Here is a 13,551-nt window from a genome sequence, read left to right on the forward strand (position 1 = left end):
GTGTCATCCCCCTCCTTTGTTAATAGTTCTTGTTTCTTCTGATAATTACTTGTAGGCAGACAAGCATGCATTTAGGATCCTTGTGCACAGGAGACATCAAAAGGAGAAGGAAAGCTGCCCCGTTGCCTGGACCCACTGCAGCAGGTAAAACAGAGTGGGTTGGAGTGGGCCACATAAATCACCACAGAGAAAACAGGCGATTCAGAATCACTCTCCGACATGAGAGGCATCGCTGCAAGACACTGTAAGGTAGATCATTGCCTTTCCGTTAGGATGTGTAGCCTGTTCATCCTGTGAACCTGGCAAGTAGCTAATCAGTGAGACACATGCTGGGTACCCACTCAAATGGGTGGGATGGGCAAGGATACATAAACCTCCAAAGCTGTGTCTTTGGCGGGCTTGAAGAAATTTTCAGACTCGCAGGGGAAACAGGGCATAAACAGATGAGAGGACAGATCCTCACTACCTGAGCCTGTGTGATTACTAGGTCTGAGAGTGGGTAGAGGATAGTCACCATGTGACTGCTAAAGCCTGCCTTTTCTATGGTAATGCCCTTAGCATCCTGTGTGGGTACATATTCTGAGGATATATGAAGACCTCCTTTGGCTCTTATCCCTACCTTCCCACCTCCTACCCACCATCTCTTCCTTTCTGAAATAACCTGCCTCCCCTTCCAGACAGAGGCTGGGATTTGGGTATGATGTGTGGTGTTGGTGCAGTTCGGAACTATACATGTGGGCTCAGCACCCATGTTCTGATTAGAGTTTTCCCCATAAAATATGAGTGAACTTACAGGATATTAGGAAAATATTTGTCCTTTTTTTCATTAAGCAGTGTTGCCTGGGTATCCTTGAAAAAGGTCAGAGGCAAAGCTAAAGAGGCCATCTGTCACAAAGGCCATCTAGTTATCAAAAGGATCATGTCCCAAAAGAAGAAAGAAGCACCAGGAAGGAGGGGCAGAGTAAAGAGACAGCAATAGGATAGCAGGTCCCATCAAAGTACATTGTATGCAATTGTGAAGATGTCACAGCAAAGCCCATTATTTTATGTAATTAACATACACTAAGATAAAATGGATGAAAAAAAGAGAGACCTCTCTTGTATATATATTGACTTTAACCCAATTATGTGTCTGAAACTTATAGAAGATATATCTAGCTATTACTATGGAGAAATGTAGAATGTCCATGAAATCCTTGTAAAATATAATATCTATCCATAAGGAAATAAGTGTGATAAGTTCTTCCAGTCTCTCCTAAGGCCAGGCCAGGATTCCTCAACAGCCCCATTTCCAGTGAGAGGTCCCTTGACCTCTGACCTCAGCGGGAAGCCACAGATGGAAAAGTCCTAGAGGCATTGCTAATGGCCCTGTGTGGCCACAGTGACAAAGCAGAAGCGCCCTGCCACACAGCACCTGTGTGGCCTGGGAAGAACAGTGTGTGCAGAAGGGTCACAGTTCTTCCTTAGTACTGGAGGTACTTCAAGTCTGTTGAGAGCCTTTTAAGATTTGAGATTTTCATTTTACTACTAGATTTTAGCTTATGAAAAAAAGTTCATAGTTATTTAATGTGTGTTTTTGTTTTTGTTTGGTTACTCAGAATGCTAAGTCACTCATTTTAAATGTATTTTTCAAACCTGTGTGCAACAGCAGTCCTTTCAAAGGGGGAACAAATGCAGGCAGCTGGGAACGTCCTTGATTTCAGCTAACAGCATCCAACATCCAACCTGAGTGAAGGGGCTTCTCTAGATCAGTCAGAAAGGCCATGCCAGAAACACACTCGGATTATGTGGTTAGGCTGGGTCATCACCTTGTCCATGAAAATCACTGTTTCCAAATTCTAGAATAGAGTTAGTCAGAATACAGTCTGTTATATCTGTAAATTCCCCAGGCCATACTGGCCTATAGAATTCCTCTTGAAAGAATGGGGCTAAAGACAGGCTCAGTAGCTGACAGCACGTACTGTGGAGATCCGAGGACCTGCGTCCACATACCCAGCAGTCACCTATAAAGCTAGACACTGCCGGGAGTGCCAGACACTCCAGAGCTGTGAGGGCAGAGGCTCAGGATCAGTCCAGGGGCTTGCGTAGCGCAGCCTCACTCCAGGGTCACAGAGAGACGGGGTCTCATGGGATACGGTAGAGCGTAAGAAGTGGAACACCTAATGTTCTCCTCTAGGCTTCGTGCATACGCACCCACACGTAAATGTGTACAACACACATGGTTTTGCTGTGTTCGTAGGTCCTTGCAGACCTTCCAAAAGACACGTTTCCCTGAGATACACTCTCGTGTTCCTGTCTTTTAGTCAGCACTGAACGTAAACAAGGAAAATGAAAAAAAAAAAAAAAAAAAGAAAGAAAGAAAGAAAGAAAAAAAAACTCATATGAAGTAGGGAAGAAGAGTGAAGACATGGACAGGTGGATATTGCTTGTAATCGTCTCTGATTTCTCTGTAATTTATTATGAACACAAATGGCAGGTGTGGAAAGGACTTAGCGAAGCCTCGCTGGAAATGTACACTCGGGAACTTTATTTTGCCATCCCACTCTGGCTTGTGTCAGCTGGTGACTCTCAGCACGCAGTTGTGTAATGTATTCCTGATTCAGGGTACTGTCTCTGAGACACTCGGAGCCCCTCAGAAATCACACCCCAGCTCTGAGTCTGCTGCTGCCAAAGTGGGGCCACCCTCCAGGCCTCAAAGCTAGAGTGCTGAGCAAAATCCGGTCTCTAGAAGACTACAGCAGCCAGCGGTGCTGTTGGGTGTACATTTATTAATTGTGACAGGAACACCAAATTTATTTCAGTGCCTTAGCTTATTTACTGCTCCTTTCCCTTTGTGTTGAGTATTGACGATGTCAAATGAATATTGATATGGTTAGGTATTGACTTTTTTAATGTATGGCTTGTTCTGCCGTCTTCAAAGTCACATACCAAAGCCAGTGTGTGTCTCCAGCAAAAGCTATAGATTCACTGTTATAAATGAGGAGTTCAGAAGCGAGGGCCTTGCAGCAGGGTACGTTTAGAGTCTGAGAAAAGCCATCCAGGAAAGCAGTGAGCAGCAGAGCGAGAAAATGGTCACTCTTCTGCAGGGCCGCACTGTCCGCTTGTGTACGTGTCATTGTCCGTAGCAGGTGAGCTTATTAAGGATTTGATGGCAAGCATATTAAATAGTTTTGTTGAGGTATGGTATCAACCACAAATTGGGTATCCTCCATTCTATGGCACTGAGTTTAGTGCTGTTTGCAGTTACTGATGTCTGGGCTATTTAGTTTGTTATAACCTAAACCTCCATTACAAAAAAATCAATCCTCCAAACACAGTAAGAGACTACTGTGTCTTTCATGTATGCTTTTATCACTTAAGAAACTAGTTTTACATTGTATTTTCAGGTAAATGTAAATACTTTTCATTGTATAAAATGGAAGTGCAGGGCTGGGTAGGGCACTCAGTGAGCAGTGGGTGCTAAGGATTGGCAAGGCCCTGGGTTCTGTCCCCACTGCCTTAAAGTACAGTCAAACAAAAAGAAACTGAGGGGAATAGATATTTAAACACCCAATTAGATTGATTTTATTTACATGAAAAATGTGTGATGTTACAGATCAAGTAATTGAAGCATTTGACAAGCAATAGCCATGCCTTTCAGAGTCTCACCTCTTGTCCCTAAAGTAGGTGCTGGGGACGTAATTACTACTCACAGTTAGGTTAACATTGCTAATAATAATAGTCCTGACCCAGGCTGGCTAGCAAAGGGATTGGAAGCTTTGAATAAGGGAAAACTAATAACTGCCTACTGCGTAGGGGCAGAGACAGGTGGAGCTTGTGTTACACGGAGAGAACTCTGCCTCCCCTTGCACTGTCTGTTGAGCCCACATCAGTACAACACTTTAGGAGCCAAACTACTCAACAAGCTGCCAATTAGGCTTGCAGTCAGCTGGCTAGATTAGTGGCTAGGAGAGGCCGATGCACGATTGTTGTCTCTTGAGCCAATTATGCAAGTGAATCCCTCCACCAAGACCGTCTATGGAAGGTCTGAGGGGACCCAGCAGACAGGCTAGAACCTGGATCAGGAGCAAGAACTAAATCAGGCTATGTTTGCCACAGCCCCAAGCAGAGAGCAGAATTGTTCTGTGACAGATAACGTGGCCTCCTTTTTGTCTTTTCCACTGTTTTTTATGGGAATGCACTACATTTAGAAATCAGGATCCTTTGTTGTTGTTGTTGTTGTTGTTGTTGTTGTTGTTTTCCAAGAACAAGATACTGTTTTATTTGACTATTTTTATGGAGTTAAAATAATTAATACTGTCTTAGTCAGGTTTTGTGTTCCTACACAAAACATCATGACCAGGAAGCAAGTTATGGAGGAAAAGGTTCATTCGGCTTACACTTCCGCATTGCTGTTCATCACCAAAGGAAGTCAGGTAGGGACTCACACAGGTAGGAACCTGGAGGCAGGAGCTGATGCAGAGGCCATGGAGGGTGCTGCTTACTGGCTTGCTTCCCCTGGCTTGCTCAGCTTGCCCAGGGATGGCGCCACCCACAATGGGCTTCTCCCCTCTTGATCACTAATTGAGAAAATGCCGTACAGCTGGATCTCATGGAGGCATTTCCTCAAGGGAGGCTCCTTTCTCTGGGATAACTCCAGCTTGTGTCACATTGGCACCCAAAGCCAGCTAGTACAGACACCATTCTAAACACTGAGAAAGAATAAGTTCTTCTTGGCTACTTTGGAAGTAGACCAAGCCCTGCAGGCCTTCCTGCTTCAGGACCAGTGATCTGAAGTCAGGCAGACATCGTTTTCATGGTGCCACTCAGAACTAACTGGGAAATCACCTAGCAATTTTCAGAGAAGCTTTAAATTGGCCTCATGGTTTTCCTTTTCTTTTCTTTTTTAATTAAAGCTGAATTTCTGCAAGCTTTTGTCACGCAGGTCTATGTGACCAGATGTGTCAGGCAAACATCAGACCTCTGACCTCAGTTCATCTTACCCACAAACTTAAATTAACCTGTTGCACTCACTGAAAAGCCAGAGCTGAGTGTGTACACTGACACAGTGTTTGTCACCTGACACCTGCTCAGCAGCCCCCACAGGTTCAGGGTGGCCACCCCAGTTTCTGTTGTGAAATGAAAACTTTGTTTTTTAGAGACTTTGGCCAGATGTTTTTCTTTATATTTTTTGTCTGTTTTTCATCTTGTCTATCCTGTCTTTCTCACAATCTCATAAATGACAAATCTTTGTGTAGCAGTTCAAGCAGGAAGTCCGTTTAGCCAGGAAACTCTCTTGGGGATTGGTTGTTGGTCATGGCAGTTTCTGACTGTCGTGGGCATCAAACCCAGGGCCCTACAAACACTTGGCAAGCACCCTACCCCTGAGGTGTGCCTCAGCCCTTGGAGCTCTGATTCTCTGAGCCAGTGTTTCATACAATCACTACTCATTGCCATGACCTAATCCCTGCGCAGTGGAGTGAATGTCACAGGAGGGGAGCTCTGCTTCTCTTGTCCCGGCCTGAAGGCCTGAAGGCCTGAAGAAGAGGATACAGAAATGTTGGATGCATGACCTGGCGACCGCTGACCGCTCTGTAGTAAATAAGAGAGGGTTAGTCTTTGTAGAGCGCTCGCAGCACCTCGCCCACTTCTGCAAGGCAGGGAGATAAACCCACTTCCACTTCCTCTGAGTGCCAGATGAGTTTGCCCTTGGCTCTAGCTGATATGTCTTATTCACTAGGAAGTACATGCCGAAGGACACATGCAAATGGATGCGCACAGTTTAAAGAACGGTAACAAATTGCACCCGTGCAACCCCACCCACACCAGCACTAGGAGAGTGCTATGTCTGGAGCTCTTGGGTACTTGTTATTGTCTCTGTCCATGCTTGGGGATTCTCCTGTTGCTCTGAGGAGGCTCTCTGAAGAGTAGCACAGAGTCCTAGCTTTCTTGTGGTGGTAGAAGGGTACAAGCCAGGGACGTTGCTATCGCTGTCCTCAGTTCAGGGATGAAAACCCTCAGTGGATGTGGAAGGCTGCTGTCAGAGCTGAGGTAAGGAGTGCCATCTTATGAGTGACCATTGAGAGGGTTAAGTGGCCATTTTAGCCTCTGTCCACACTCCAGAACAGAGACGCCCCAGACCCAGGGACTGAGCTGGGCCACCACAGGCATTGTGTGGGTCTGTGAAGAAAGAGAGACCTTTGTCCTTCAGGTCTCAGGAGGGACCGTAATGAGCTCTTCAGTGTTCTTCTGTGTTGTTCCTGTGTTAGCTGCTTCTAAAGCCATGAAAACACGGACCTGTAAGGAGAAAGTGGCAGGCTGAATATAAAGGAGAAGAGAGTCAAGACTGTATTCTGGGTTGGGGAGATAAGCATGAGGGCCTGACTTCAGAACTCTAGCCCCCGTGTTAACGCTCAGTGCTACAGAGTGGATTGTAATTCCTGGGCTGGGCACAGACAGAGGAGTCCAGGGTCTCCATGGCCTGGGGCCTACACGGCCACTGAGCTCCAGGCTAAGTCAAAGATGCTGTCTCACAAAGTCAAATGGAGAATGCCAGAGGAAGACCTCTGAGGCTCGCACACCCACATACATGGATAAGTTGTGCATGCATAACTGTAAATTTATAGGAATTCAGGGTACAGCCAGTTATGTTTTGGGTTTGTTTGGTTCAGTTTCATTACATTCGGGGTCTGGGGCAAATGTGAGATATTGCAGGATAAGTTGTATTTTTACCACAGCCCACACATCAATGAAAACCCACCCAAGTATAGAGTGCTTCCTGGTTTGCTGACCGCCTTTGCAGACATGAGCTTCTCCGAGCTTGTGGTTTTGTGTGCGGCAGGCAGTGGACTCTGTAGGATGCCTGTGTGGTGGGTGAGGAAACAGGGATCAGGCTGCTCAGCCCGGGGTAGGTCTTCACTGCTGGGTTTTCATGTTCTCATTTCAGGAATTGTGGGTGAGAACGCCCAGCCGATCCTAGAGAGCAACATCGGGAACCGCATGCTTCAGAGTATGGGATGGACACCCGGGTCAGGCCTCGGGCGAGATGGCAGAGGGATCGCGGAGCCAGTTCAAGCCGTTCAGAGGCCGAAAGGGTTAGGACTTGGATTTCCTCTACCAAAAAGCTCCCCCACCAGCCCTGCCCCCACATCAGGAAACCCTGCCTGAGCAGAGAGAGAACCTGCGGTTTCTGTTGCTGTGCCCCATTGTTATAACATGATCGTAGTGTGTACTGGTTTGAAGCCGACCTCTGACGTTGCCTCCAGCTAGCTTCCAGGCTGCATAGCGTCCCGCCAGTGATAGAAATGGGATTCCATCACAACTCACGGTGCTCAAGTACGAACCTCAACCCTTCACGTGTTTCCTCGGTTTCCAGCAGTTTCTAGACATGAAGAATAGTTGGTCTCTTATTTATTGTGATCCTAGACGTCAGTTCTTTCTGCTGCCTTGCTCCATCCGTGCGTGTACGTGATGCTCAGACACAGTGGAGCACACCCAGTGGGTCTGAGGATCACATTCTTATGATGCCGACACTAAGTAGTGTGGTCCTCCTCTCTCCCACGTGCTCCCTCTCCCACATGCAGGGAGTCCTAAGCATGTCCGGGAAGGCTTGCTTAGTGAGCTCACTTCCCTTTGCTTTGGCTCTGATGAGGGTTTGTAACTGGGATGCCGTTAACTGTTTTCAGCAGTGTAGCATAAATTCACAGTGGGATGTTTGGCAAGAGCTAACGCCGTTGTCGTCATCGTCGTCATGAGAGCACTGTCAGCATCACTCCAGTGCAGAGCTTACACACCTTACCTCATTTAGGACGTAAAGTCATCGCTAAAAGAAAATGTATTTTTAAAGTCATCCTGACTGACCTGCAAACCCTGCCCTCCATATGTCTACCTCTCCCCAAAGGCTGGGGTTAAGGATCAGCTCCAAGAGGAAGAAGAGTGGCCTGCTCAGGGTTTAGTCACTGAAGTAAATTAGTAAACTCCTGAGTCAGTTTGTTTGAAGATATAAATAGCTTTTCCCAAAACTGAGCTAACTGGCCTAACCCACTTACCAAGTACAGAAGGAACAGAGGGACCAGGCATTCTGATACTAAACACTTAGTTTAAAATTAAGCGAAACACTATGTTCCTTCCATTCCATTCTGTCGTTCTCTCCATAAGGTCAGAAATTCTAAGTTGTTCTTTGTTCAGAAAATACTGATTTATTCTAATGTTCATTAAAAAACCCTAATTATTATTACTTAGAATGGCTCCTTTGCTTCAGAAAAGGTTATGAGAACCCATACTAGTGTATGCTTGAACAAAGCAGTATGAACTTCAATTTTGTAAATTGAAAAAGAAATTAAAATATTTAAGGCAATAGAAAAGGTTTCAGCAGGTTAACAGACCTTTCCACGTATGGTCCTCTATAAAAAATGCAGACTCTGTAGTCTGGCAAACATCTGCATTTCTTCTAGGAACTGTCTTTCCTGAGAAGTGGCCGTGGTAAGAAGTGGGCTGGCCAGGACACAAGTGGACCCCGTTTGTGCCTCACGGAACACTTGTGTTGGGGAAAGCATTGCTGCTGGAACAAGCTCGTGACTAGTAAACTGCCATTTTTAATAGCTGTCTTTCTAAACGCTTACCATATTCACGTAGGAGGGAAGATCGAAGAGACTAACCGTGTACTGGACTCAAGGGTCTTTTCCAAACTTGTTTGCTCTTCTTTGAGTTTCATTTCTTGATGGTCTTGTAAAGCCCTAGGAGGGGACTTTTAAATATAAGCTCAATTTCAAGCCAGCGAGAAACAGTGAGGCCACTGAACGCTTGGCTCCAGTCTCCAGAGAAATCAGCTGCTGTGTCCTTACCCTGCCCTAGAGGATGCACAGGAACGGCCATGTGCTGAGCACTGGGCCTCCAAAACTGCTCTCTCTGGGCACTTCCCATCACTGCCCTCCAGACAATGTGAACCCTCTGCTGCAGCTTCTGCAGCAAGGTCCTCACGAGCTGCTGGGACACCACAGTTCTACTTTCACACAAGAAAGCTCCTTACTCACAGGGTTCATCTTCTACTAGTGTTTATCTGTTCAGAGTGGATGACCAGCTCTTACAGAAGAACCGACAGGCCCCAGCCCACCGCCAGCTGTCCACAGGTACCCTTCAGCATTCAAGTCCTTATAAAGAGCAGCAAGATGTGACGTCCCTGGCATACCTGACCATAGCTGAGAAGTAAACACAATTAAAATAGGAAATGTTCATGTAAATCAGATGTCTGCTCGGGACATGAATCCCACTGGTTTACATTTAATAGAGATTAATAAATCATTATCAGTTCAAATCAGTTCATGGTGCCCACATCATTGGAGTTCATGATTTTAACTCTATCATTCCTATCACCTTTAAATAGTCTTAAGAGATTTCTTCTACTTCCTCATGAGTCCACCCTGTTGTTCTGCAAGCCAGTCAGTTAGGGTCTCTTCCCTTCCCATCCACTCCCTACGGTAGCCAAAGAATCGGAGCATAGCTGTGTCAGCAGTGTGACTCCGCATTGTGTGTCTTTAATGTCAACCAGGTGTGGGCTGTAGTCCTTTCCTCCCTTCTTCCCTCCCCTAAATAGAATGTATAAGGCTGAATTCCCTTGAATTCATTTCTTTTTGTTTTTAAATGATCTAGTGACTTTTAAAGTGGGCAGCTATGCTAACACCCACCCAGAAGTTGGAAGATTGAGGCAGGACTGCCGTAAGTCCAAGACCAACCTAGACTGTGTAGTGAGTTTCAGGACAGATGGTGGCATATGGTGATACCCGTGTCAAAAGTAAATATCAATGGAAACCACGTTAGTAAGTGCCCCTTACCTGGAAATTGGGCACCGTGTTTGAGCACAGCAGTTTGGGACTGGCTGCAATGATTATGCAGACAGAGTTGAGACAGCAGGTTAAACATGCGTGCTTGAGTATGTGTGCACGCGGGTGCACTGCAGCCGTGTTAGTTTGCGGTGGACAGACAGGATTGAGAGGTTCTGCCCTTCATTCATGTTTAACCAAAAAAAAAAAAAAAAAAAAAAAATGTTTAACATTTCCAATTGGTATTCCGTGAATTTCATTTGGAGCAACTGTTTTGTAAGCGAGTAATCGTTGAAGTACTTTTGAAACCATTTTAACTTGAATTTTGTCTTTCAGAAAGAGAAATGATCTACATTGGTACTGTAAAATGAAGTTGTTAGCAAGGAATAATTTGATTTTTTTTTTTTTTTGTAGAGAACATATTGGTTCAACAGAGAAGTAAGAGAATAAAACATAGTGAGAACACTATTTCTAAAGCCGTTGTTGGTGTGTTTCTGTCTTAACCTTCTGTTACGTCTTCTTCGTGTCTCTCCTGTTTGCCAGTGGTGGGGATTGAATCTAAGGCCTTGTCCAGACAAGTGCTCTCCCCAGGCCACGTCTCCACGCCTTCTCTCCTAACATCAGAGTCATGAAAACTTGGGGTGAAACATTTAACTATTCTCTAGGTGTTCCCTTCAGTAGCAGAGTGCTTACATATCCTGCGTGAGGCTCTGTGTGACTCACTCTAGTGACATCCAGCTAACATTTAATAGTGCAGTTAATTATCATTAAGCTCTGGGAATTTCCGGGGTCTCACGAAAATTTTAAAGAAAAATTCAGCAATGTATTCGACTCACAAATTTATTCATAACTGATTGGGGCCTCTTCTTGTTTTCTCTGAAGTTGGAATGGGCTGACCTTCCGTTCTCTCTCCAGCTCCATCTTGTGACCAATGCAGCAAGGCTCACCTCTCTGGACCTGCTCAGACACTTGAAATATTTTATAATACCCATCAGACTATTGGTTTACTTTGCTAGAAAAGACACTTCACTTTTGTGGTACCAGGATTTTCTTCCACAAAGGTGAGTAGAGTTGTTACATTAAGTAGGTTTTTAGTCCAGCAAGTACTAAATACTCCTCAGTGTAGCAGGCTTGCAGTAATATAAACTCAGCCAACAGGGAGACCAGGAAGGCTGCTTCTGCAACTTCACACAGCTGACACCTTAAGGACACTTAGCTTAGCTGCCAGGACTGTGATCCACTGTTGCCACCGAGAGTCCTCTCTGTACATTAGTGTCATCACATTGCCAAATCACCATTACCTCAGCCGTTTACTCCTTCGAATTAGAGGACTGAGGTGGCCAACCACAGAAAGGTGTCTTGTGTTTCTGTAGTTGCCGGCCCCCTCGCCTTGGTTTGGCCTATCCAAATAAATCACACACTTTAGCAGTGAGCCTTTTGCCTGACGGTTATTACAATGAGATCCCAAGGAGAAGCCGCCTGGTTGTCTACAGTCCGTTTGCATGTTACTACAAACGTTCTAGTGGCCAGATGAGATAGAAGGCTGTATTCGTAGCACATGTGAAATCTAAGCAGAAAAATCAGGAGGCCAGAGCCAGCCTCAGCTACAGGAAACGTCTCAATAAAAACCAGACCAAAAAGAAAGTCCAAGAAATGTTCATTTCTTCTTCAAGAAACACTCTTTAATAAATTTGGAATGAAAAATAAAACTAACTGAAGATAGGCTCTTCAGAAATAAACAGTTCTGAGGTCCCTAATTGATGTGGACTTACTCGTAAGGCAGAGCCGCGCAGTTGGAGTGGACGCTGACCTCAGGGAGAGGGGAAGGAAAAGCTGCTTCTGCTGACTGCCTGGCAAACGGGCTCTGACATTCCACACTAGTGGCACTAGTGCATTACAGAATGCGTGTGGGTGGCCCGTGGTGCTCTGACATTCCACACTGGTGGCACTAGTGCATTACAGAATGCGTGTGGGTGGCCCGTGGTGCACTGACATTCCACACTGGTGGCACTAGTGCATTACAGAATGCGTGTGGGTGGCCCGTGGTGCACTGACATTCCACACTGGTGGCTCTAGTGCATTACATAATGCGTGTGGGTGGCCCGTGGTGCACTGACATTCCACACTGGTGGCTCTAGTGCATTACAGAATGCGTGTGGGTGGCCCGTGGTGCACTGACATTCCACACTGGTGGCTCTAGTGCATTACAGAATGCGTGTGGGTGGCCCGTGGTGCACTGACATTCCACACTGGTGGCACTAGTGCATTACAGAATCCGTGTGGGTGACCCGTGGTGCACTGACATTCCACACTGGTGGCACTAGTGCATTACAGAATGCGTGTGGGTGGCCCGTGGTACACTGACATTCCACACTGGTGGCACTAGTGCATTACAGAAAGCGTGTGGGTGGCCCGTGGTGCACTGACATTCCACACCGGTGGCTCTAGTGCATTACAGAATGCGTGTGGGTGACCCGTGGTACACTGACATTCCACACTGGTGGCTCTAGTGCATTACAGAATGCGTGTGGGTGGCCCGTGGTGCACTGACATTCCACACTGGTGGCACTAGTGCATTACAGAATGCGTGTGGGTGGCCCGTGGTGCTCTGACATTCCACACTAGTGGCACTAGTGCATTACAGAATGCGTGTGGGTGGCCCGTGGTGCTCTGACATTCCACACTAGTGGCACTAGTGCATTACAGAATGCGTGTGGGTGGCCCGTGGTGCTCTGACATTCCACACTGGTGGCACTAGTGCATTACAGAATGCGTGTGGGTGGCCCGTGGTGCTCTGACATTCCACACTGGTGGCACTAGTGCATTACAGAATGCGTGTGGGTGGCCCGTGGTGCTCTGACATTCCACACTGGTGGCACTAGTGCATTACAGAATGCGTGTGGGTGGCCCGTGGTGCTCTGACATTCCACACTGGTGGCACTAGTGCATTACAGAATGCGTGTGGGTGGCCCGTGGTGCTCTGACATTCCACACTGGTGGCACTAGTGCATTACAGAATGCGTGTGGGTGGCCCGTGGTGCTCTGACATTCCACACTGGTGGCACTAGTGCATTACAGAATGCGTGTGGGTGGCCCGTGGTGCTCTGACATTCCACACTGGTGGCACTAGTGCATTACAGAATGCGTGTGGGTGGCCCGTGGTGCTCTGACATTCCACACTAGTGGCACTAGTGCATTACAGAATGCGTGTGGGTGGCCCGTGGTGCTCTGACATTCCACACTGGTGGCACTAGTGCATTACAGAATGCGTGTGGGTGGCCCGTGGTGCTCTGACATTCCACACTGGTGGCACTAGTGCATTACAGAATGCGTGTGGGTGGCCCGTGGTGCACTGACATTCCACACTGGTGGCACTAGTGCATTACAGAATGCGTGTGGGTGGCCCGTGGTGCACTGACATTCCACACTGGTGGCTCTAGTGCATTACAGAATCCGTGTGGGTGGCCCGTGGTGCACTGACATTCCACACTGGTGGCTCTAGTGCATTACAGAATGCGTGTGGGTGGCCCGTGGTGCACTGACATTCCACACTGGTGGCTCTAGTGCATTACAGAATGCGTGTGGGTGGCCCGTGGTGCACTGACATTCCACACTGGTGGCACTAGTGCATTACAGAATCCGTGTGGGTGACCCGTGGTGCACTGACATTCCACACTGGTGGCACTAGTGCATTACAGAATGCGTGTGGGTGGCCCGTGGTACACTGACATTCCACACTGGTGGCACTAGTGCA

The 13,551-nt window shown here is 46.9% G+C and overlaps 1 protein-coding gene across 10 annotated transcripts in view; it reads left to right on the forward strand.

Moving 5' to 3' along the window:
• Gpatch2 (G patch domain containing 2) overlaps positions 1-13,551 on the forward strand; it is a 157,040-nt gene that overhangs the window by 126,826 nt on the left and 16,663 nt on the right. For 5 of the 10 annotated variants that reach the window (XR_003946457.1, XM_030242477.1, XM_030242487.1 and 2 more), the window contains 2 exons: positions 56-144; positions 6,926-10,273. The exons of 1 other annotated variant lie outside the window; for it this stretch is intronic. Coding sequence is in view for 7 of the 9 variants with exons in the window: in XM_030242477.1 (XP_030098337.1) it covers positions 56-144; positions 6,926-7,146 (310 nt within the window). In the remaining 2 variants the exon portion in view is untranslated. Of the gene's footprint in view, positions 1-55; positions 145-6,925; positions 10,274-13,551 lie in introns of those variants that run through there. 4 more of the 10 variants (NR_151741.1, NM_026367.4, NM_001357646.1 and 1 more) reach the window with 1 other exon arrangement.

Source organism: Mus musculus, chromosome 1 (assembly GCF_000001635.26).
Source record: "Mus musculus strain C57BL/6J chromosome 1, GRCm38.p6 C57BL/6J".
In the NCBI taxonomy this organism is placed as follows: Eukaryota; Metazoa; Chordata; class Mammalia; order Rodentia; family Muridae; genus Mus; species Mus musculus.